This window comes from Coenobita brevimanus, chromosome 70 (assembly GCF_032717465.1).
Source record: "Coenobita brevimanus isolate Jiangsu-jjx chromosome 70, ASM3271746v2, whole genome shotgun sequence".
Classification (NCBI taxonomy): Eukaryota; Metazoa; Arthropoda; class Malacostraca; order Decapoda; family Coenobitidae; genus Coenobita; species Coenobita brevimanus.
Window position 1 is genome coordinate 45555973 of NC_137023.1, and position 25826 is coordinate 45581798.

General features: G+C 40.9%; 1 protein-coding gene and 1 non-coding gene across 2 annotated transcripts in view; one reads left to right on the forward strand and one right to left on the reverse strand.

Moving 5' to 3' along the window:
• The window catches only part of LOC145406484 (constitutive coactivator of PPAR-gamma-like protein 1 homolog), a 172033-nt gene that overhangs the window by 111437 nt on the left and 34770 nt on the right, over positions 1-25826 (reverse strand). Inside the window, exons 5-6 of the mRNA XM_080277639.1 lie at positions 17530-17697; positions 4452-4647 (exon numbers count right to left, since the gene is read on the reverse strand). Coding sequence (XP_080133765.1) covers positions 4452-4647; positions 17530-17697 — 364 coding nt within the window. The remainder of the gene's footprint in view (positions 1-4451; positions 4648-17529; positions 17698-25826) is intronic.
• LOC145406542 (5S ribosomal RNA) lies at positions 16463-16581 on the forward strand. The gene has a single exon (XR_013898565.1). It is a non-coding gene; the product is annotated as a 5S ribosomal RNA (ribosomal RNA).

Below are 25826 nucleotides of genomic sequence, written 5' to 3' on the forward strand. Positions count from 1 at the left end.
CTCTATGCTAGTTTACTGAACGAGAAAGTCAATGCCTGGAGTGAAAATAAACTATTATTGCTGAAGGAAACTTATGGATAAATATCGTAGATATATATAAGTGTAATAAAGTAATAGGAATATAAAGTGTGAGTGTGTTTATGAAAAATATATGACAGAATACAAGCAGGGAAACAGCGCGGGTGGGAGGCTCGTACGCGTTCGTAATTTACAATGCTTTCAGTTTTTTTTTTTTTTTTTTTTTTTTTTTTTTTTTTGAGTATGGATTTCAAACTACTTGAAAATCATAGAATAGTGTTTCTAGTGATAATATCAGGCTGTGGTACTCACATTACGGGATGTCAGGAAATGCAAAGTGGAACCTTTGTTACCCAACTTCAGAAGTCTCCACAAGTCCTACGGTAGTCGACGAAGGCTCAAAAAACATCCCAGGAGAAAGCTGAAGGTATGTGCCATAAGCATAGGTAATTATAATATTCTAGGACTAATAACTGATTTTTGGCAAATATTTTTAAAAAGTAAGTCGGAGCGCAAATATCCCCACGTGAGGTCCACGGACCACCTGTGACATGCCCGCGGTTAAGGGGTTAATGATGTCCACTTTCGTTTCCAATGTTATAGTGTGCTTTTTTGTTGCTGTTCTCACCACCACCACCACTACACTTTCATTTTTGAGACATGCTGAGGGTCAAAATAATGAAATACACAACCGTGTACATCTTGCTACAACAATAACCACATATGTACCGGCAAAACAAACCGTGAGGTGGGAAGTGCACAGACACCACCTGGTGCCTTACTAACGAAGCAGGGTTTGGCATGCATTTTATATTGGTAGAATACGTATTTTTGTATTTTTATCTTTGAAATTAGTTTTCACGTACCTCCGACTTTACGTAACTTGAATTTACGAATGTACAGGAGTACTGTACCTGTACAGTAAGCCCTCCATTTTTGCAAAGTAGTTGGTGCCAAAATAACCTCACATAACACTGTTTTGCCAAATCCAAGGGCTTAATTAAATGGGGAAAATTTTAATTGATTCTAAGGGGTCGATAAAAGGCCTGATTTTTTTCCCTATCCCATTTTTAATCTACTGCTGAGAAGTAATAAGTAATTAGTAAACAACTCTTGAAAACTAACCCGTACACAGAACCTAAGGTGCACTGATAAACTAAACTAGTATCCATGGCTGACAAAGTTAGGCTAACGTCCGACTCCGTGGCCCCTCCGCAGGCCTTTCCTCCATCGCTGCCTCCGTCGCTACTCCCGCCTCTGTCACCATTTCATCGAAAGCTTCAAAGCCAATATCCACTGGCAGGGTATGTTCATCTTCTTCAAAGTCATCTTCCACATTTACATGTTCAGTTGCCTCAATCACTTGCTTGTTTCCTTCTCGTTTGCAGTTGAAACAGCGAGTGATCAGATCTTGTTTACAGTCCCAGGTGACTGGGCTAAAAAACTATGTTGCCAGGTTGGTATTTTTGTATCCAAATATCTCAAATTTGGCTTTTCAAAAACTGTTTGGCCTTAAATTTTTCGGTCTGGCAGCAGTGGCTCGTAGTTCGTGCTCAGGAATTATTCGCCAATTGCATGACTTTACTTGCCACAATTAAGGGTAAAATTCTTAGAAATTTCCCGCCAACAACAAATCCGCCAAACAAAAACCTGCCAAAATGGAGGGCTTACTGTAGTCCCTAATATGCACTAATAAACAGTGCTGTACATCGGCAAGCAAAAGCCAATTAATATCAATACTGATATCAGAGGGAAAAATTATCCGATAATTGGAACCCTATCGGAATCATATAATGATGAAAAATACTGTACATAAATGTTTTACCAAATGTCCCTAGACGCTAGCACTTATTTCTCCACGATTTTAGGCATGAACTATGGCTGTAATTATTATTCAAAGATACGGTCGTATCCCACATTCTGTTGTGAATGGTAAAATGCTTAATGAAATATACAGAATATTTAGAAAAAAATATTATATCGCTGTGGCTAGAAAGAAACTAGAAACAAATACCTACACAGCACCCTTATGTCATGGAGACAGATATAACTTGAGTCAGACACACACACACACACAGGTCGCCGACAGAGACGGAGCTCTTTGTGGATCATGGGGAAATAATCACCAAGCCAGCGGCAAAAAGGAGCCCAGCCTAATGTGAGTATGTGAATGAATACATGAATGGTGGTCCCATCTGGAAAAAAAAAAAAAAAAAAAAAAAACGCAGATTTCAATCAAACAAGAGCACAAAACACAGTGGAAGTAGAAAGTTTTCGTAGGCTGCATCATGGTGGAAGGAGGTAGTTCATTGTTAACATCTGGTGGCGGTGAATTTGCGAACTTATCCGATGAGCATAAAGGTAAAGGAAGTACTAAACCAAACAAGAGTAGCAGGAGTGGAGAAAATGTCAGAGAAGAATGTCCAGGAGTTAAAGAGGGTATGAACAATAATTAGAGAGTTGCAGGAATGGACCTTAGAAGAGGAGAAAGAGATTAAAATACTTCAGAACAAGCTGGTTAACATCTGCACACACAGTGCTGAACAAGAAAGACAAGTTACAGAATTAAAATTGAGTAATGAATCTGCCTCAAATGAAATAAAACAACTCAAAGAGGGAAAATATGAGGTTGGATGAAGAAAGGGACAGGATGAAAAGTAAACTTCTTCAACTATCTTACTTCTTCGATGCAACACATTCTATCCATTTCTCCTTTCTCTGAAATCTTCATTCTAGGAGATTTCAATGTTCACCACCACCTTTGGCTCTCCTCTCCTTTCACTGATCCACCTGGTGTACAAGCCTACATCTTTTCTATCCTTAATGACACAGAGCAGCTTGTACAGCACCCTACCCGTATCCCAGACCGCCTTGGAGAGAGCTCCAACATACTTGACCTCTTCCTTACAACTAATCCTTCTGCTTACACTGTTAATCTTTTCTCTCCTTTGGGCTCCTCCGATCACAACTTTATCACCTTAACCTGTCCTATCACTCTGGTACGGCCTGTGGACCCTCCAGGGAAACGTCGTCTGTGGCATTTTGGACCCGCGGTTTGGAAGGCCCTGAGGCAGTACTTCTTTGATTTTCCCTGGAATGATTATTGCTTCCATGGACGCGAGCCATCTGAGTGTGCCTTGCGCATTATGGAGGTTATTATCTCGGGCATGGAAGCATACATTCCTTTCTCATATCCTTTGATTAATGCAAGAAAACCTTGGTTTAATCACGCTTGTTCTAATGCTGTCCACAACAAGAAAAGGGCCTACAAAAGGTACTGGAGCCAACCCATCCCTGAATCACATCATCTTTACGTTTCTGCCCAGAATCGTGCTAAATCTGTTCTTCGCTCTGCTAAAAATAATTTCATCTGTACTAAATGCTCTCAACTCTCCAACTCGAATTCTTCCCACTCCTTCTGGCACCTTGCCAAAAACCTTTCTAACAACTGACAGAGATGTGTTGGCAACTTTTGCTCATAGCTGTACCTTTGCCAGCAAATAGGAACAGAAGGTGGAGGTCTGCTAACCCATGCCATCCCCTCCCTTTTGCTAAGCCCACAGAATCTAGGAGTCAAATTCTTTCTCCATTACTTCACAGACTGGTTATACAGTTACCAACTAGCAAAGTAAATGGCTTCATAGGTTCCAGGAAACCATTTGGATCAGTTTCAAAGTAGATTCATGGATATGTAACATTACATGAAATGAACTGACAATGGGTGCCCACATCTACAATAAACTGTTAACCTGTGGAGTGTGCAATTACCTTTTTTTATCCCACCCCGTGGTGCACAAAAAACGAAGGAAAAAAAAGTTTTTTTTTACTTTTTGTTTATTATAAACTTGAAGATAAACATCCAGGGCATCATCTGGCGAAAAGAAAAAAATCTCCACGGGTTAACTGAAGCTGTTATAATGTGGCATACACTATTGAAGCTTAGATGCAGTTTTCACTCAGTTCCCAAAATTGTTATAATGTGGCATAAACTACTGCAGCTTAGATACAGCTTTCACCCAGTTCCCAAAATTATACATGTGCAAATCTCAATGGACAGTTCAAGTATAACTTTACCAAAATTCATGATAGGGGAAAAGCTGGCAACACTGTACAGCTTGAGTACAGCATGGATTTAATCTACTATACTAAAGTTTGCTTTTATCATTTGCTAACACATTACTGAGGAACCCCACTATAGTTCTTTTACCTTAACTTGGTCCAGTTATGTGTCCTGTTGCAGCTTATTTCATGTAACTCAATGTCAGAGTAATGTAAGACAATGCCAAGGCGCAACATCCTTTTCACAGCATTTCTATGTGACTAACAACATATTCTGTTGTTGCAACTCAACCTTCAAGATACAAGGCAATTTTAGGTCAAGGTGAAGAGTATAGCAAATTCTACATTAGTAAACTTATAAAACAAGGCCAAACCTGATGGGAAGGGCTTGTAGCGAAGGAAGCCATCCTTGGTGCCATTGAGGAAGTACTGGACGGACTCCTTGAATCTGGCCACACGAGGATCACTTACTGAGCCAAACACTTGTGCACCAATGGTCACTAAGTTGTTGACATCACATCGGTTCACAATGAATTTCACCACTGCTCTGATCAGATCCTCTTGAGCTGTCTGCCGGGGACAGGAGATGAGAAATGTGAAGATCATAAGACAAAAAAATGCCAACCTCAAGCTATCCCTTTCCAAGCATACAGACCCTGAGGTCAGCTTATGATAAGCTTCATACATTGTTTTAAGGGTAGATGATTATTTATCTTTGTGACAACATGACAAAAATATTTTCTTTCAAAATGTGACAACAGTCAGAATGAATCTGCCCACTATTTTAACCTCCTTTTCCCACCTAATGGTGGGGTGAGGTAGGATCCAGAAAGCAAGGAAAGAGAGAGCATAAAAGTGGGGAACAATCAACAGGATGCAGAATGAAATGTACCAGACACTCATTCATACACCATTCAAGCTCATAAATTCTAGCTCTCCTTCATACGCATAACAATTTGTATATGAGGTCTCTCCAAAAAGAAACCAAACTTTTTAAACAGCTCACCAAGGAGCCAGCATAGCATGACTATGACAGCAGTGCTGTGCAGCGGCAACTTTGAGCTTTAGTCTAACACCAGACGCATCATGCCACATCACTTAGTCATCGGCGTATATGTGCTTGAACGATATTGTGTTTAGCTCGCCAGGTGAAATTTCTTATATTATCTGAAATGAATGACCTTTCAGGGTGTATTTAATATTTTTTTTGGCGGGGTGGGGTGGGGGGATGGGGGCGGGGCTGCAGACGCCAAATACGGGAAGTAGGGCAGCTGGGGGACAACAGTCGTCCCATGCTTCACCCTGATGGTGTACTAAGTTATAGCAGTTTTTGTTGCCACAACGTTGGGTCTGGTTAGTACTTGGATGGGTGACCGCCTGGGAACAACAGATGCTGTTGGTATCCCTACGTGTCAAGTGGGGTTGGTGGAGGATTAGTGCCCCTCCCTGTAAAACAATTAACTCTAAGCCCTTGGCCACCCCGTCTGGGATACATGGCATCTGGCAATGAATGAATGAAAAATGCAAAATGGAAATCTTCACTCCCGCTGTTCTAGTGCATTTTTCGGCTAAAAAACATTATCACAAACCTGAGCTGGTTTCTGTTGATAATGATGGTGCAGTGTCTGTGTTTCTGATGGCTTTGAGGAATTCAAAGATGTGGCCCTACTTAACGAATGAATCCCAGGTAGTGGAGACAACCAACTCTCCACCCTCTAGCCTCAGAACCCTTTACTTCAAGCCCATCTCAGGTCTCTCTATGGTACATGTTTCTTCCTTACTGTCATTTTTGTTACTTTCTATTAACCTAACCATGCCTATTTATGTATTTCTGATACTTACCATAACCGTATGTATGTAGTTTGTGGGTCCAAACTATTGTAAAACAGAAAATTTGGGTTGCACTTGGATGTCTGGTACCAATTAGGATAAATTCCATAAGTTCTGTGCTTTCAATATTGTGCAATTCTGTTACTATGCACCATGTTCTGTACCTGTTATGCACGATAACCAATGGATCATTGTGCGTGTATATAGAGTGATCCCTTGGTTATCATGCACTTGGTTATGGCAGTTTTCATTATCACTGCTAAAAGAAAATCTCAACCCCTACTGTTATTGGGCATTAACCTGTACCATCCCAGGCATCTTTGGAATTTTATACCCACCTAATCCCAGATACTTTTTCGCAACATCCTGATGCCATGACAGACAGTGGCCAACTGATGTTACCCACCCACCCAGAACCAAACTCAGTGCTACAAGTCCTTGGGCACAGTGTTGCCAATACGTTACGGTACTCCTTAGCAAAAAATTAGCTAGACTGAAGCAATTTGAGATGCTACAGGGCTTGAATTTTGCTGTCGGCACCATCAGGTCGGTGGGATTAAGTGAGACTTTTTTTACTGTCGGCACTATGCTGACGGCAGGATTGTACGGGTTAAAAAACATTACTGTGCACCTGACTTGGTTTCTGCCAACAACGATGGTGGAAAATCTGTGGTTTCTGATGGTTCTGAGAGATTCAAAGATGAGGCCGTACTGTAGGGGTTAATCCCAGGTGGTGGAGACCACTAACTCTCCACCCCCTTGCCTCAGAACTCCTTACCTAAACCCCATCTCAGTTCTCTATATATGAATTTCTTTTTACTGTGCCCTTCTCATTATTTTCAATTAAACTTACTCATATATGGCTCACCACGTGCAGCACCCTTACCAGACATTATCTCATTTATTTGGACTCAAAATCACACAATACTGCACTCCACACACGATTATAGTCGCAGTGCACGAGTCTGAGGTTGTCATTATCGTACCCTGGCAACCATCCATTCAAAAGTGCGTCCGAGTTCATATCATATTATACACGAATCATATCATTATGCACGAATATATTAAACCTGAATATTATTATACACGAATCACTTGTGTCTCATATTATACACGAAATCAGGTTGCCAGGCATGGTAATAACAACCTCAGAGTCGTGCGCCGTGACTATAGTTTCACTACTCCAATACACCAATCCTGTATGAGACGGCCCTAGCATGTATTCAATATGGATGGTGGGTGTTAGCACAGAAGTGGTGACATGTGGGGGTGTAGGAGGATTACTGGGCCTTGGGATAGGTCACTGTCCCCGAGAAATAGGCCCTGAAGCCTTTGCCCAGAGTCGGACATGTAAAAAAAAAAAAAAAAAAAAAAAAAAAAAAAAAAACTCACGGCACTGCTTGAACACAGTTATGTTGCCCTGCCATAGCATCTCATAATGTTGGCGGTGCAACACGATGCGTGGCGGGTGAGCTCAAGGGAGATCCTCACTCTGAGATGGCTAGTGCGAGAAGAGCGATATGGGTGAGCGCAGGGTGAGCGCAGGGTGAGCCATGGCTATGGGGTGTGCGTGAGTATTTCTGCGCATCCTGGGAGGAGGGCGGGCTCAGCTGGCCGCGGGAATGCGAGCAATTTAAAATTTCGGCCCGTCGTCTTTGGACGCGACATCAGAGGGCCCATCGTTAAACCGGGACTCGCCCATCGGGTATCGGGGCCTGGTGCAATTTGTACCTCCACTGCTAAGCCGAGGTATCACATCTAGAGGTATTGTATATCGGGATATTACTGTACATATACAGTAATCCCTCTAATATCCGAACGCCCAATATCCGAACATCCCCACTAACCGGACATAATCCTCCTGGGATCCAATATTCCCAAAATGGGCCAAAAACCGCAAAAAATTCGAAAAAAATCTGACTTTTTTCCCTCCCATAATTTGAAATTCCCGCCTGGCGCCAAACAGCTGTTACACCATGGTCCCTTCACCCCTTCCTTCCTCCCCCTCCCCCCTCCCCTGTCAGGTTGCCATTTGGTATTTTTCATTACCAATTGTGAGCCAATTTGGTAATGAAAAATTCGTTTGGTAATGAATTAGAATAATGCATTACCAAATGGATTTTTCACATGTATGAGGATACACAGGATGGAGATGGTGGATTGTTTGCTCTCTCTGATTAATCTGCTACCCTACATAGTGTGAAAATAATCAACATGGTGTTAGTTATAAGGAGAGTGATTACATGTATTTCCACTTGTATATATAATTAGTGAAGAATATATGCTAGCTTTACGAATTTGGTAATGAAAAGTTATATTTGACAATGAAAGTTGAGGAGATTGGTAATGTGGCTGTTGCGATCTGGCAACTCTGTTGCCCCACCAACATCAACAGTCACAGCTTAACTCCGATGGAGAGCAGATACTCATAACAGTGCAAGCTACAGGTGCTTGTTTTTTGTGAATAAACAGTGAATAAACTGCAATACCTTGCCACTAGAACACACGGGAATTTACAGTGTTGTGCAGTGTTAAGAAATTAGAATTTAGAGTGCAGAGGATTAACTGTGGACTGCAAACTGGCGGTTCAAACCAGTCCAAGAGCAAGGGACTTGTAAGTACCCAGAATGTTTAATATTGTATAAACTCACCTCTAAAACCTCATTTTATGGTTCTTTTGCATTTATTTCAGTCTTTTATGTCCCTTATTGGTGTGATTTGGGTCTTAAATAGGTGCAATGCATGTCCAGAGGGAGTTGTATAGGTGTTTTTCAGAGTTAGGGTCCATAAGTACAAGTCCATAAGCTGGGGCCCAATATCCGGACAGGACCACTATCCGGACCTGCCTATGGCTCTATTGATCCGGATATTGGAGGGGTTACTGTATATACGTTATATATATGTTTTATATATATATATATATATGTATATAGTATATAGAGTGCATATATTTATACATTTGTATACAGGTCTGTGGTAGGTGGGGGCACTCACCATCCACTCACTCGATGTAGTGCTGCTCTCGGGTGTCTGCCCTTTCCTCTCCTCCATCCATCTTTCCTTCCATCCTCTTCTCTCTTTCTTTTCTTCATTTTTTCCTTGTCCTTCTGCCTATGGGTGGCTTTACACTCCCTCTTTTGTCTTTCTTACTTTCATTCTTTTCTGTTCCTTCTGCGTATGGGTGACTCTACATTGAGTTTCAAGCCAAATGGTTTGCTGTACACCAGGAAACCATTTACAGTACTAAGCTGGGTGGTAACCATATAACCAAATTATGGCGCCTGGTGGTTTAGTGGGTAATTGCGGCATGCCAATTGGATTGAGCTGGTGAAGGTTTGTAACCAAGGGATGGTTGGAGTTATTGCTCACATAATGCCACTCAAGGATGTATGAGGCTGGTCACTCTCATCTTAAATGTCAGGACCAACTTGCCTAGCCCTGGGCTCCTACTCTCCTCATGGGGCAATGTAGGACTGGATGATGCATGGATAGAGAGAGAGAGAGAGAGAGAGAGAGAGAGATGCAATGGAACCAGCATATCGAATTCCAGTCTGAACCAGAACTAGCCGAAATGTCTGAAAAGTTCCTGCCAGAACCACAAGTGAACATTTGGAATAAAAATAATCTTGACAATCAAACACAGAAGTACTATGCAATAACTTTAGGACTATTTTTTGTATACATTTCCAAATTATTTTTCAACTAACCTTTTTAAACCAAGTTCAAGTAAGTGATTCTGTTTTTATATTTGTGATTCTATCACATTTTATTCCTTCCATCCATTCATCACCCAATCCTATATTGCACCGTGAGAAGTGTAGGAGCCCGGGGCTAGCCAAGTTGGTTCAGACATTTTAGATGTGAGTGAACAGCCTCACTCATCCCTGAGTGGCATTACAGGAGCAATATACCCCAACCACCCCTTGGATATAAACCTACACATGCTCAATCCGACTGGAGTGCCTTAATTACCCACTAAACCACCAGGTGCCATAATTTGGTTACATGGTCACCACCCAGCATATTAAATGGTTTCCTGGTAAACAGGAAACCATTTGGCTTGTCACTCAGTATAGAGTCACTCATAGGCAGAAGGAAGAGGAAAGATTGAAGGAAAGACAGACCATGGAGTATAAAGTCACCCAGAGGCAGAAGGAAGAAGAATGAAGGAAAGAAAGACAGAAGGAAAAGGAAGAAAAAGAGGAACTTTAATGGAATACATTTACTTCTATGCTTCAAGGTAAGATGAAATTACACATATCTTTTATTTTCAAATGTGTAAAGTATATAAAATTATCACAAAATATGTTGTTAAAAAAATATAAACCAACCAATCATAAATACTGTATCATCATTATCATCATCTGAACCTCTTTTCCTACCTTAACCCTTTCGCGCCCATGACTATATGCTTACAGTCGCAAAGTGCAGAGTAATGCCCCCCATAACGTGGCCTATTACGTTCCATAACATCTGTATGTATTGGGATGCACTTTATTGGCTTATATGCATTCTCTGAGCCTGGTATACCTCACTGGGAAAGAAAAATAAGTTCCACCCACCAACCAATGACACTGCAGACAAATGATGTCATCTGAAACATCACAGCTCACCATAGAGTTTTATTGGTTCCTACTTTGTACTTGGCTCTCAGTTTGTGTTTGGCACTCGAGGAGGTAGGATTACGTTGATAGTCGTATCTATGCATTGCCATATTGAGAATTTATTGTGATTTTTTTCTGTGACTGTTTTCACGAATATAGAGCCATGTCAGACATTAGTGATGAATATTCTGATGAATCATATGTGCCAGGGGAGTCCAGTAAGGATGATAGTACTGACAGTGAGTTATCACTAAGTGATAATGAATTATGGAGGGAAGATGATCCAATTGAGGAGAGTGGGTGGAGGTTTCTGGAGGACATTTTTGCAGACCAATGGCCAGAAGCCATTCCAGCCTTCAGTGACGGTGCTGCCCAGGATATGATGCCCTCTACTTTTGCTTCCCCTGGGGCTGCTTTTAGTCATTTTCTTAATGATGAAGTGATATCAAAATTGTGTTCATGGGTGAATGAGAGGGCTGATGTGTACTTGGCTGTGAATCCTAGTAAAGTACATGGCCTGAAATGGAGACCAGTTACAACTGATGAAACGCATGTGTACAGTAAGTGTGTGTATGTAATGAATATATATGTTATATATACTGCATTTATAGAGAAAGGTAATGTATGACTCTTTACTGAAGACGAAATAAGTATTTTCTGTTAAGTATTCTTTATGCACGTTTATGGTCGGAAGCGGGGGGTAGGATGGCAGGCTACGTGACGCCCTGCAGCATGGGTGTAATGAGGTTACGGCAGGGTGAAGAGTAGCAACGTCCAGACAGCCAAAATTAGCCCAATTCAATGGGCTACACTTAAATTCACTCATCATTCAAGCCCTTAAAATCCTGGCTCCATCAGATAGGTAAAAAAAAAAAAAAAAAAAATTATCATCTTCTGTAGCTTCACGTTTATCTATCTGACAGAGACAATCCGAATGCTGTCACGTTAAAAAGGGGTGCCAAATCCCTGACCATGCGCTTCTCTGCACAATATTCATCCATCCAGTTTGGTCTCTTGTCAGTCCCTCAGCCTCACCATTTTCCATACCTCTCTTCCTCACATACTCATCCACCATATCCCTCCACCTTCTCCTTGGCCTACCTCGCTTCCTCCCTCCTTCAAATTCACTCTATACCTTTTTCACCACTCTATTCTTATCCATTCTCTCCACATGACCATGATACCATCTCAGTACACTTTCTTCGAATCTGGTGTCCACAGACTTCCTCACTCCACATCTTTCACGAATCACATTATTTCGTATCCTATCCAATCTCTATACTCCTTATACATTCCTCAGCAATCCCATCTCCAGTGCTTTCACTCTTGACTTTTCATTTTCATGCCACACCATTGTCTCACATCCATATGTTAAAGTTGGCACTAACACTCCTTCATGCAAGCCTCGTGGAGCTGCAACACTCAAGCCTCTGTATCTTATCAATGCCTTCATTGCACCACCTACTTTCCTTCCTTCTATCACTCTGCTTTCCACTTCTTTTACACATTTTCCTCTCTTTTCTATCACTGTACCCAGGTATTTGAACTGTCTCACCAATTCCAGTCCCTCTCCATTCACTGTAACATCACACTGGGAGTCACCTTCTCCCTCAATAACCATATCCTTACACTTTTCTATATTTACTCTAAAGGCATGATGCTCTCAGACATTTGCAAAACTCTGCACTAGTCTACCAACTTCTTGTCCGGTATTTGCAAGTCGTAATGCATCATCAGCATACAACAAATTTGAGATAGCCCATCCATCACCATTCATTACCAATGCCATCCTTCTCTCCATTACTCCTGTTTTGACTTCTCTCATCATCCCATCCATATATATACTGAACAACCATGGGGACACCACACAACTTTGACAAACACCCACACCGAATGTGAACCATTCACTTATATGGCCATTAACCCTTACACATGCTTCGCTACCATCATAAAAATTCTTGAAGGCACCTAGCAGCTTATCATCTACACCGTACATGCACAAAACGTTCTATATACGGTACATGTATATAAAATACATGAAAATACCCAAACAAAATTTGTTTGTAGTGTTGTATTATGTAGATGTATGGGCCAGGCAAGGAACTACGGTGTAAATTAGGGTCAATAAAGGAATAAAGCTCATATAAGTTTTGAAAGTGGTCTACACACCATTATACACTGCACTATTTTCAGGCCAATCTTTGCATAAATGAGCTAATGTAAAGAATTAAAAAAAAAAGTCTTGTGATGGAATCTGCTATAACCAATGTTTGTTTGTATGATTGTCATCATGTGGTTGTGTGGATGAATCAGTCATGCATGCTGCTGGTGAGTCTTCACTGAGAACCACCATGGGCCAACCCCCTCCAGTTTGTTCTATATCCTCCTATTTTCAAGGTGGTAAATGACCTTTTTCTGATGAAAATTATCCCTGTTATTATCATCACGTTCCTTAACCCCTTAACCATGGAGCGTCACTTTCGTGACACTCAGGAGCAATGGATCATACTGCGGGGTGTCACTTTTGCGATTCTGTGTTATTTTTAATTCTCCAGGGCTTTCAAGTGGTGGCTTGTATCATCTATCAGTACTGCCAGTGTCCAACAATAGTCAGCACTGCTGATGTCATCTGTACTCCCATCCATTGTTGACAATTTAGCTATTTATTCCCGTTCTTGACTCCCCTCCCTACCTCCCCTCCATTACCCTCTCCTCTTGCCTGCATGGCCGCGCTGCGCTGAGCAAATCTTCCCTGGAATTTTCCACTGATTTCATCCATTGAAATAAGCCCTATGCCCTACTCTTATACAAAATAATATATACCAAAAAAAAATAAGGTAACTGATAGTGCCATACACCTGGAGTTGGCTAATTATCACCAGGTAACACCCCACGTGCACTCGTTCGCTAATTTTCCCTGGTAATTTCCCCTTGAAATATGCCGCATAATCTATTCTCGTAATAAAAATATATATAAGAAAGGAAGGGAGAAGTCTAAATGATATTTACATTCACCTGGAACTACCTAATTTCCTGCCAATCATTTCACAGCATATAAATTAGTCGCTCTCACCTCGCTGACGTTGTCAACCCTTGGGGGCCCCATATCTGCCTTGTCATTTAGTCCATTGTTGTTTCTTGAGATGAAAGCATGTAGCACTCTTGCCCCTCCATTTCCGCCGCTTCTAGAGGGCCCTGTGACTTCTACCCCTACTAAACCTCGCATGGGAAGGGGTAAAGGACTAAATGACTCTGCAGTGGAGCGTGAAATGGCTAATTTATCTATGATAATGATGGACAGTGACTACAATCTTTCCGGTGAATCGTGTGATGAGCCAATGGAGGAAATGGTGATAAACTACAGGTGCTTCAGTGTCCCAAGTTCATCCTGGCTCCAAGGGAAAGGAGACCTTATTTATTGGAAGTGAGAGTGTATAACATAGTGTAATAAAATAGAAATGTAAATAATTACTAATATAAGAATCTGAGTACAAATACTTGGAGTAATGACAGTCAAAGCACTGCTCTCTACGCTAGTTTACTGAACGAGAATGAAAATAAACTATTATTACTAAAGGAAACTTATGGATAAATACTGTATATATATATTAGTGTAACAGAGTAATAGGAATATAAAGTGTGAGTGTGTTTATGGATAATAAATGACAGAATACCAGCAGGGAACGAGCGCAAGTGGGAAGCTCTTACGAGCTCATAATTTTCATTGCTTTCAGCTTTTTCTTTTTTTGGTGAATGGATTCCAAACTATTTGAAAATGATAGAATAGTGTTTCTAGTGATAATATCAGGCTGTGGTAATCACATTACGGGGTGTTGGGAAGTGTAAAGTGTAGACTTCGTTACCCAACTTCAGAAGTCTCCACAAGTCCTACAGTACTCGACGAAAGCTCAACAAACATCCCAGGAGAAAGCTGAAAGCATGTGCCATATGCATATGTAATTATAATATTCTAGGACTAATAACTGATTTTTGGCAAATATTTTTACAAAGTCTGTCGGAGAGCAAATATTCTTGCGGGAGACGCAAGGAGCGCCAAAACAACCCTGCCATTTAGGGGTTAAGGGGTACCAACGATTGTTTGTTTATAGCACAATGGAAGGAATGTACTAAAAGGACAATTTTGTTTCCCATTTCCCAACTGGAGGTTAGGTTACATTAGGTTTGGTTAAATGATTAAGTACAGTTAAACTAGGTTAGGTTGGGTTTAGTTAAACTGTTATGTTAGGACAGTGGCATTCGGTGAAAAGACCGACCCCACGCAGCTGCCTCACACCAGACAGACAGATTCATAGACCTCCACAACTTATAAACTATCTTTGTATGCATACTGAAGGCTGAAGTTACCACTCCATCGCAGTTATTTTATGACACAGTCTTAGCAAAGTACTGCTAAGCTGTCATGTATAGCAAACATCTTTGTGTTTAACAAAGAAATGAAAAGCTTAAGCATTATAACATCCACTTCACTGTGGTGCTCTGCCACATGGACATCGTATGACAAGGGGTGGGGGGGTTGCTATGGTAATCAAACATATGCCTCACCAGACAGGCTAAGTTCACTGATGTTTTCATAATCTATGATTTTTTTTTTTTTTTGTACCAAGAATTACTGTCTGACCATCAGAATGTGCTAGAATCTGTTTAAACCAAAATTTATCAAGTACTGTAGGGTAATCATCAACAATGAATTTTTTTGGCACAAAATTACAAAACTGGGATGTGACAGCAACAGGTGGCTAGTGGTCCACTATGTGGTGACTGAGTAGCACTCATGCCTTGCACTCAGCAGAGAAGGTCTGCTGAGAGTTTACTAACCCCTCTCCAATTTATGAAATAACCGTCCTGTACTCACGTAGAGCATCTCACAATCAATCCTGTATATACCATTTATAAACATTCTTCTAGTTCAAGTTGTGTCTGATGGCAGTTTTAGTTTTTCTTTTACTTTCACCACATTCACTGTAATCACAATTTAAAGCTAGCTACCTAATTTTCCTTTTGTTTTTCTTGATGCCTGATACACTTTGTTTGGCGATACCAAACTTTTACTATGAGTTTTCCTGCAAAAGCACCAGCTTCTAACTTAACCAGAATTTTCACTACCAGCATTACGTCATGTTACATGCTTCCTGTTGACATCTTTAGTCTTCCCAGAGGATCCACTTGCATTAAGAGTCATGGTAAGGAGAAGTAACTTTTGAAATGTGTAAAAAAAAAAAAAAAAAAAAAAAAAAAAAAAAAAAATAGTCGATGGTATGAATGCCTGTGTGTGTTTAAACAAGGGGACCCTCGCTGCGACCTAGCATGATCTGAGACCAAGCAAATGACAGTCGCTTTCTGCTCTCTTTGTGAAAATAGTTTTAGAATTAAACATATTTTCGGAATTCACATTTTTAAAACTTTGTCCAAATTAGCTCAAATCCAGACTAAGGGGGTCCGAACCAAAGAGGTTCTACTGTATTTTACATATGTATGTGTGTATATATTATATATATATATATATATATATATATATATATATATATATATATATATATATATATATATATATATATATATATATATATATATATATATATATATATATATATATATATATATATATACTGTATATATGCAGAGTATATACTGTATATATATACACACACATATATATATATATATATAAATATATATATATATATATATATATATATATATATATATATATTACTGTATATATACATATATATATATATATTAAACTACTAAATGTGGTCTGAATGTAATAAAGTAACATATCTTTTCAAGACTCAAACACACATACAGTGTGTTTGTCTGCTTTGAAAGCTCATTGTATTTGTTTTATGTCCAAAGACAATTTATGAGCCTAGTAGTTATATGGGGGACAGTGTAGATCATAGGAAGCATAATACAGTATTTATAATATTTCGAACGGCCATACCATGTTGAGTACACCGCTTCCCGTCCGATCAGCGAAGTTAAGCAACGTTGGGTCTGGTTAGTACTTGGATGGGTGACCGCCTGGGAACACCAGATGCTGTTGGCATAACGTTCTCCCTACGTGTCAAGTGGGGTTGGTGGAGGATTAGTGCCCCTCCCTGTAAAACAATTAACTCTAAGCCCTTGGCCACCCCGTTTGGGATACATGGGGTCTGGCAGTGAATGAATGAATATACTGTATATATATATATATATATATATATATATATATATATAGTCAATCCTCGTAAATCGCGGCAATTTGGGTTTGGACTACTGCCGTGATTAATTTGGGTCTGGACCTTGGCCAACTCGCCCTCCACAGCACCCTACCTACACCTATCTAGGCACCATCAAACACAATCATACAAATTTAGGAATATTCAGTATATGTACTAAGGGATCTCACCTTAATCCTATGATGAAATTGCTTAAGTGAATGGAGTGGGGTGGTGTTGGGAAGAACTTAGAACCTCTCAGCACTTGCTCTTCCTAAACTCTTTCACCAGCTTTGAAAACTTCTCTCCCCTCTCAACACGACAAATGAGCTCCAAACGTTGACTGTACGACAACTGCGGCAGCTTCTTGACGCCATACTGCTTAGAGCGCTTCATTGGGGGGTCGGGAGGGGCCATGGCAGGTAGGAGGCGGGGGGAAGTTGCACAAAAAAGGCAGGTAACTCTCGTACTCCACGGCGACGGTCAGTAGTGTGCGGACTGGCGGGACAAGAACAACAACAACATGGCGGCATTAGTATGCACATATGCCACCAGGGATGCGCAGTGATTGGTTGTTGGGTCGCGATTTTCAGTTTGAATGCCGCGGTTTATGGTTCTCCTCAGAAAAGGCCCACTTGGATGCCTAGATCCGCAATTTTTGTGACTTAACAGTGATTTAAGGTTGCCGGCAGTCTAACGGCCACCTAGCCATGATTTACGAATCCGTGATTTATGAACGCGATTAACAAGGATTAAGTGTGTATATTTATATATATATACTGTATAGAGATAATTACCTGTTGCTTGTCATAACCTGGGATGAGGGAATTATAAAAGTCTTTAAGGTCCGCTTCAGTCAGAAGGTAATTCCCTAGAAGAGCTGCCAGTAAGCAGAAGTAGTTGCGCTGGAGACCCAAACCCTTGGCCACCTCATCTAAGATAAACTCTTTGGTCTCTAGTGAACCCTGTAAGAAATGTTTAATTAGTTAAAGATAAATTTCAATCATCTTAAAAAGTACAAACAGCAAGTTTCCATTATGTGCCACCTTTTTTTTTTTTTTATATATATTCTTATATGTGATTTAATCCATAATTAATCTGAAAAAGATTTCCTGATGATGTTCCACTGCCACCGACATTTTTTTTTTTTTTCAATAACATAAAAGGGGAACAAAAAACAAATGAATAAAAAAATAATCCATACACCAGATTACTGGTGTCCTCCATTCATAAGAAATCTGTAACAGTTGGACTTGAACAGCTGTTAAGTTTGGGGGTAAACAACTCTGGGGAAGCAAGTTCCAAAGAGATGCAGTTTTGGGAATAAAAGATTTCTGATAGGCGAAAGTTCTGCAGTCTGGCAGTGTGACATTCCAGTCATGAGTGCTACCACACCAGATGCCTATGTAACACAAGGGTAAGCATGGAGAGGTGGTACAATGGATGCAACGTTGTCTGAGCATTTGCCATAAACGTATCTATAAAATAATGCAAGTGAGGCAACATTCCTTCTTACCTGTATTGGAGGTAGTTTATTTATAATTGCAGGGTTATTAATAATTCTAACAGCTTTGTTCTGAATTTTATATAGTTGCTTTAGTGCAACCCCTCCACATCCATTCCACAAGGGTGAGCAATATTTCAGCTCAGCGTGCGCAAGACTTTTATAAACTACAGCTGACTGCTCGTCAGTGAAGAAGCTATGAACTCTGTACAATAATCCAAGTTTCTTGAAGGTGGTTTTAACAAGTGATCTGACATGAGAGGTCCAGCTGAGGGCATAGTTAAGTGAAACAATGAGAATTTCAATACTTTTGAAGATAGGAATATTAGTAGCACTGAAGGTAATGCAGGAATCTGGCAATACCTGTCTACTGGTAAACTGCTTATACAGGCAGCCCTCCACATTCGGGATTCAACTTTCGCGGGTCTCACAGATTTGTGGATTGCCCCTCTGTGAGCCAAGATTCTGTTCACGGTCACAAAGTGTAGCAGTACGGACGCTCGCGGGTCATTTTTCACCAAACCACCACGCTCCCGCTCTCCTCTATCTCTCCCTCAGTCTGTGTCCTGCCACTGTCGCTGAGCAGCCTGCATCTGTGCTTGAACCTCAACCCATGTGCGACCCTGAACCTGTTCATTTTGACTTTGACGATGCATCATCCTCTCCACCTGACTCTGAGGGCAATATTGATGATCCACCACCACTCAGCAATGAAGCCAGCAGTGGAGACGTGGACTCTTGGCACATGTAGACTCCTCGTGCCATGCAGTTACACTCCACATCATCTCATCCAGCCATCTGTCATCAGTAACTACATGGCTAATCTTCTTCATCATCATCAATGTCATGCTCATCATCATCAGAAGTCGTCAGAGTTCGTCTGCCAAAACTGCAGGGACAATGGTGAGTTAACTCTGCATTTAATGGGTATGGTTGTATGAAGTTGGGGTAAATATGTAGCTGATGATTTGCTCACACTCAAGTGGATGTGCATGAGACGCACTCAGACACAGGAGTCTGTGGAAGTCACCAGGTACATATTTACCCTAACATGGTACAGCCATACCCAATCAAAACGTGAAATTTTATGCTGTGATTAGGTCCAAGATATGGCTGATTAGGTAAGTATGTGCACACTTGCTCACAGGAGGTGATTTGCAGCTGTAGAGGCATTTACGGGAGAGCGCACCAAACGTTCGTGGAAATTCCACATTTGCAGGGGTCTGTGTCCCCTAACCCCCGCAAATGTGGAGGGCTCCCTGTATTTGGTTTTACCAACATTAAATAAGACAAGGTTATTTTGTCCCCATTCAGTGATCCTAGATAAGTCTTGGTTTATGGAGATGGCTGTACTGAGTTGTGACTTAGAAATATTAAACTTTGTGAATGGGTGTTTCAGTGTGAATGAACTGTGAAGTGTTGTGTCATCTGCATGTGAATGCACGGGATTATGGGTGACAGATAAGAGATCATTAATATGAATTAGGAATAGGGCTGCAGCCACAACTGATCCTTGTGGCAAGCCTGAGTTAACTGAATGGAAACTGGAATACACAGTATCTACTTTTATCCGTGTCACTGAGATATGAGGAAATTTGAGGAACAAAAGGCGTTAGTCCATTGGAAGGGAGTCTAGATAGCATGGAATGGTGCCACACACTGTCAAAAGATTTAGAAATACAGTGCACCCCCACACAATGCAAACTCACATGGTGTGAATCACCTACGATATGAGGTCAACCCAGAAAATGCTACTTTTATTGAATGTGAAATCTGCGAATCGAACTTCCCAACATGCAAATCAGCTGAATGATTCCAAGGCAAAAATGGACTTCCCACCATTACTACAAGTGTCGGGCTGGACAATGCGAGTCAGTCACACGAAGGAAGGTGGCTGGCAATGAGCCAGATTCAAAATAGCGGGAGGCTGGCCAGCTATCTGCATGCCATCTACTGACTTTCCTGGGTAAACATACACCTCTCCTCCATATTGCTGCAAGAACACATGTTGTACCTCGCACCCTGTTGTCCATTTTAGCATTACGGCAGTACCTACCTGTCATCATGGTCTGAGCTGTCGACTTTGAAGGCTTTATGGCACCTCCAGGAGACCTCAGCAGTGACAGTGACTGACAACAGGGTGACCCGCCCCACAGGGCAAGAGTAGACATCCCGAGCCTCGGATACCCACTCCCCTCCCTTCTTAAGAAGCCCAAAAGTCACTTAAATAAAGGTACATGATGTTCTATTTGTTGGTCACACTAGAAGTACAGTAATACCCACACTATCCGGATGCCCACTTTCCGGACACCCCACTTACCGGACATTGTTTGTCTGGACCTCTGGAACCCAAAAATGGCCAACAAAATGAAAAAATCCCCCCAAAATCCGAATTTTTTCCCACCCGTAATTTGAAAATCCCGAGTGGCACCGAACAGCTGTTTACACCACGGCCCCTTCGCCCCTTCCTTCCTCCCCCTCCCCTGTCAGGGTTGCCATCTGGTATGTTTCATTACCAAATGTGGGCCAAAATGGTAATGAAAAATTCGTTTGGTAATGAATCAGAATAATGCATTACCAAACGGATTTTTCACATGCATGAGGATACACAGGACGGAGATGGTAGATTGTTTGCTCTCTCTGATTAATCTGCTAGCCTATATAGCGAGAAAATAATCAACACGCTGTTAATTATAAGAAGAGTGATTACATGTATTTCAATTTGTATATATAGAGAAGAATAAATGCTAGCTTTACGAATTTGGTAATGAAAAGTTAAATTTGGTAATAAAAATTAAGAAGTTTGGTAATGTGGCCAAGTTGCGATCTGGCAACCCTGCTTCCCCCTCACCAACAGCTACTGCTTAACTGCGATCGCGAGTAGATGCTTATCGCAATGGATGCAACACGTGCTCGTTTTTGTGAATAAATAGTGAATAAATTGCAATACCTCGCCACTAGACCACACGGGAATTTACAGTGTTGTGCAAAGGTAAGAAACTAGAATTTAGAGTGCAAAGGATTAACTGTGGAGTGCAAACTGGCAGTTGAAACTGGCGTGGTGCAATTAACAGAATGTGCAGAGTTAAACAATTATAACTCACAATGCAAAGAATTACTGTAAGTGCAGCACAACACTGGATTACTGTACACGCCTCAAAAGCATTTTTACCACTGCCAAAGCCTCAGAGAAGGTGGCCACAGACATGCTGTATGTACCCTGGATGAGGTACGAACACTTCTAATTCTTCACTCTTTGGTTCCATTTCATTTATTTCATGCTTTATGTCCATTATTGGTGTGAAAAGGGTCTTAAATAACTTTAAATAGGTGCTATGCATGTCCGATAGGGAGTTATTTAGGTGGCTTTCAAAGTCAGGCTGGGTTAGGGTCCTTAAGTACAAGTCCAGGAGGCTGGGGCCGACTATCCGGACGGGACCGCTTCCCAGACATGCCTTTGGCTCTACTACGTTGGATAGTAGAGGGATTACTGTACTATTAGACAAAGAATTAGCAGGGTAGAGTAGGCTGGAAGGGGACCCAAAGACCAAGCCCTGAGTAAGATGTCCACAATATACCACTTTCCCCATAAGTTCTTTGGTTCACACAAAGCAAAATCGTAGAATGTGAGGGTTTCTGCCGCCCATAAACTTGCGTTGTGTGAAAGTGCACTGTATCAAGGGCTACTGCAAGAGTTTCTCCATGTTGATCAACTGATTGATGGATGAAGTCAGGAGAGTAAGTATATCAATGATGCATCTTTTACGGTGAAATCCTGATTATTGCTAATTAAGTTGTTGGATACAAGATGTTTAACTAAGTGCGTATTCACTACAATATCAAATACGTTGCCAAGAGAAGACTTGATAGCTACTGGTCTGTAATCAGAGGGATCAGAGCAACTACCTTTCTTCAGTACTGAGTGGATATTGACTTCTTTCCAAGAATTTATTGGCTTCTTTCCAAGAATTAGGAAATGAAGAAGTACATATGCATAATCAGAATAATTTAGCTAGAACAGAAGCAAGTTCTGGGGAGCACTTTTTCAAAACAATTGGAGGAATTCCATCTGGGCCTGGAGTTCTACTGGTTGGTAAATTGTCTGGGATGGATTTTACGTATCTGAATTGTAAATGGAGCAACTTCAGGAGAGTCAAGTTCTAGCACTGGAATATTCTGGCTGATTTCCTCTAACACAGAATTTCTGGAAATGTACTGGCACGAATATTTGCTTTACCACGCAGGTCATTTGTACCGTTACTGTCTGAAGATTTTATTGGGGGAATGGGTGATGAGTTGTTAAAGCTATCATAGAAAGAAATGAGAGCTGATAGGAATATTCTATTGTCATTAGAACTGTTTAGTAGTTTGGATGCCTGGTTGTGAAGAAAGTTTGATTTAGAGAGATTTATTAATACTTCTGCATGGTTTCTTGCAAACTTAAACTGACTGAGTGATTCAGATTTTTTTTTTTTTTTTTTTTTTTTAGGTAAGAATGATATGCTATTGACTTTTGGGCCATTGCTCCGGCACAGTTGCTATCAAACCATTTTGGGGAGTCTGATCTTTTAGTGAACTGCTCACTTGGTATGAACATATCACCTTGTATTAAGTCATTAATGTGGGACTGAGTAGAAATGATGTCACTAGAGATAAACACCACCATGGAATGTCAGTAAGATAATTTCTGAATCCATCCAAGTCTGCCCTATCAAAGTGCCATCGGGTCAATTTGACAGGTTCAGAACGGGGAAGTTTGGGGAAGCCGACTAATGACGCTTTCATGAGATTATGGTCAAAGGATCCAAATGGTAAATGTGTTTCTATCCTATACTGATTTGGATTATCTGCCAGGAACAGATCCAAAAGACAGGCATTAGGGTCAGGATTATCTGGTATTCTGGTTGGTTGCTTTACCAACTTGTGTGAGATTAAGCGATTCTGCAAACAGCTCACATTCAAGGCCAATATCATCAGTCCCTGCAGAGTGCAATAACCATTCTACATTATAAGGTTAGGCAACTGTGTGGATATGGCTGAGTTACCCATTTCCCCAAATATGTTCAATCAATTCTGTGAAAAAAAAAAAATGCAATATTTTAGTTGGATTCCTGCCCATGTGGGGATGTCCATGAATGAGTGGGCTGATCTGCTGGCTAGTGATCAGCTCACTCTCCTGCTGGCTGGAGATCAGCTCACCCTCCGACTATGGTTGGATCACGTCGCCTTCTGCATCAGCAGCATGCATATGATTTTTCCACTTTTACCACTGGACAGATGACATTCTTGGCAAGACTGCTGGGATGTGGCAAGGCCTAACAAGATGTGTGCTGTTTGTGGCAAGCTGAGGTCCTTCGCTTCCCGAGGCTTGTCTCACTAGTATGAGATGGCTTGATGACAGTTGTGAATTGGCCACATCCGGCTGTCTCGTGAATTTTTAAATGAAGGGTGTTCCCCCTCCTTTCTGTGAGGATTGCTTGATCCCCCTAACTGTTTGGCACTTGCTGATGGAATGTCCATCTTGGGGAATCATGCAGCCCAACACTCTGTGATCCTTCATCAACTGCTTTTCCCATTCATCAGCTTTTCAAAATATTCTTTCCATCTACTCCTTACTTAACTTTTATTTGTTCACACCTTATCCTTTCATATTTAACCTTCACACTTTCACGTTCTTTTCCACCCTCGTTACTTTTTAAACCTCCTTACAAATTAGTTTTGTATTCTCCAAATATAGTACAATAAACTTGGCTAATCTGGACAAAATGGAGGATAGCCAGTTAACATTAATCAATTTTCTGGATGAACCAGGTTCCGGAGGAAGGGAAAACACACACACACACACACAACTCTGGACATTGTTAACAGATACCCAAACAGTCTTAAGTACAGTGCTGTACATTACTTAATCCCTTTGTCCATGGTTTTCTGTATGGCATAATACACCATGCAGGGAAATTATTAAACCAGCAATTACTCATGACAAATCTGAAATGTGGCTAAGGCCAACCAAAGGCATGCTTCATCTTAAGATTTGTGGTGCATTCAGAACTGCTGTTTTGATCATTTCTGTAACTGCTGTTTTGATCATTTCTTCACTGTTCATATTGTAAATTTAACAGGAATTATGACTGGTGTTTGTTGTGAACTTCAGAAAAGCCACAGGCACTGGAAAAATAATGTTCAGTATGTACTGTATTTAAGACTTTCCAAACATTTATCTACAAGACTCTGTTTGTGGCTAAAGCCCATGTGTGTGTTTTCATGACTAAATCTGCATATGCCTTTTGACCTGTGAATGTCAATTACTGTATATGAAAGAAAACTAATATTCATTACAGTATAGTTATGACTATGTTGTAGGTTTGTGATTTTACAAGGATATTTGTAAATGAAAAAATATAGGTGGGTCAGACTGCAGCTAGACTCTTCTAGTTTAAGCACATTTTTATATTTTAATTTAAATAAAAACAGTAACAGCAGAAAGAAGTGTCAAAGTGTGAAGGATGTACGTGGTAGATTATTAACCCATGGAGTTGAAGGACCAAACGGAAAGAATATTTTGAAAGCCTGATGAATGGGAATAGAGACAGCAGAGCCACTGTAAACATGATTGGTCTTGGGGGTGTGCAGAGAAAGCATGCAGTGCTAGGAAACGTGACACTCGCACAGGTGAAGAACACCGTGAAGCAGCTGAAAAATGGGAAAGCAGCCGGGACTGATGAGATGTATACAGGGATGATTAAGTGTAGTGGACAAAGTGGAATGAAGTGCTTGTTGGAGATACAGTATGTGAGAGGGCATGGATGAGTGAATCTGTGCCACCAAAGTGGAAAAAGGCTGTGATTATACTCCTGTACAAAAATAAAGGTGCCAGTGAGCAAAGTGTGTGCAAGAATTACTGTGGCATAACTTTATTGAGAGTTGTTGGGAAGGTATATGGAAGAATTATTATTGAGAATGTAAGAGAGATACCAGAAGTCCTAGTGAGTGATGAACAAGGTGGTTCTAGGAGTGGCAGAGGATGTGTGAACCAAATATCTGCAGTACGACAGATAATGGAGAAGGCTTGTCAAAAGGACTGTATGGTGTTTATGGCATTCATGGATCTTGAAAAAGAATACGACAAAGTAGACAGAGAAGGATAGTGAAAGGTTCTGCGCATGTACGGTGTAGATGGTAAGCTGCTAGGTGGTATGAAGCATGGGTAAGGGTAAATGGGCATCTAAGTGAATGATTCACAATCGATGTGGGCGTGAGACAAGGTTGTGTGATGTCCCAATGGCTGTTCAACATATATGTGGATGGGGTGATGAAAGAAGTAAAAACAAATAATGGAGAGAGGGATGGCATTGGCAATGAATGGTGATGGATGGAATATCTCACATTTGTTGTATTGGAAAATGTGAGTACGTTTAAGTACTTGGGTAGTGTGATGAGTAAGGATGGAGGTTTGGAGGGTGAAGTGCTTGAAAGGGTACAGCAGGGAAGAAAGGTTGCTGGTTCTTTGAAAGCAGTGATAAGAAACAGGGAAGTGAGCATGGAAGTGAAAAAGTTACTACATGACAGTATTGTGATACCAACTCTAAC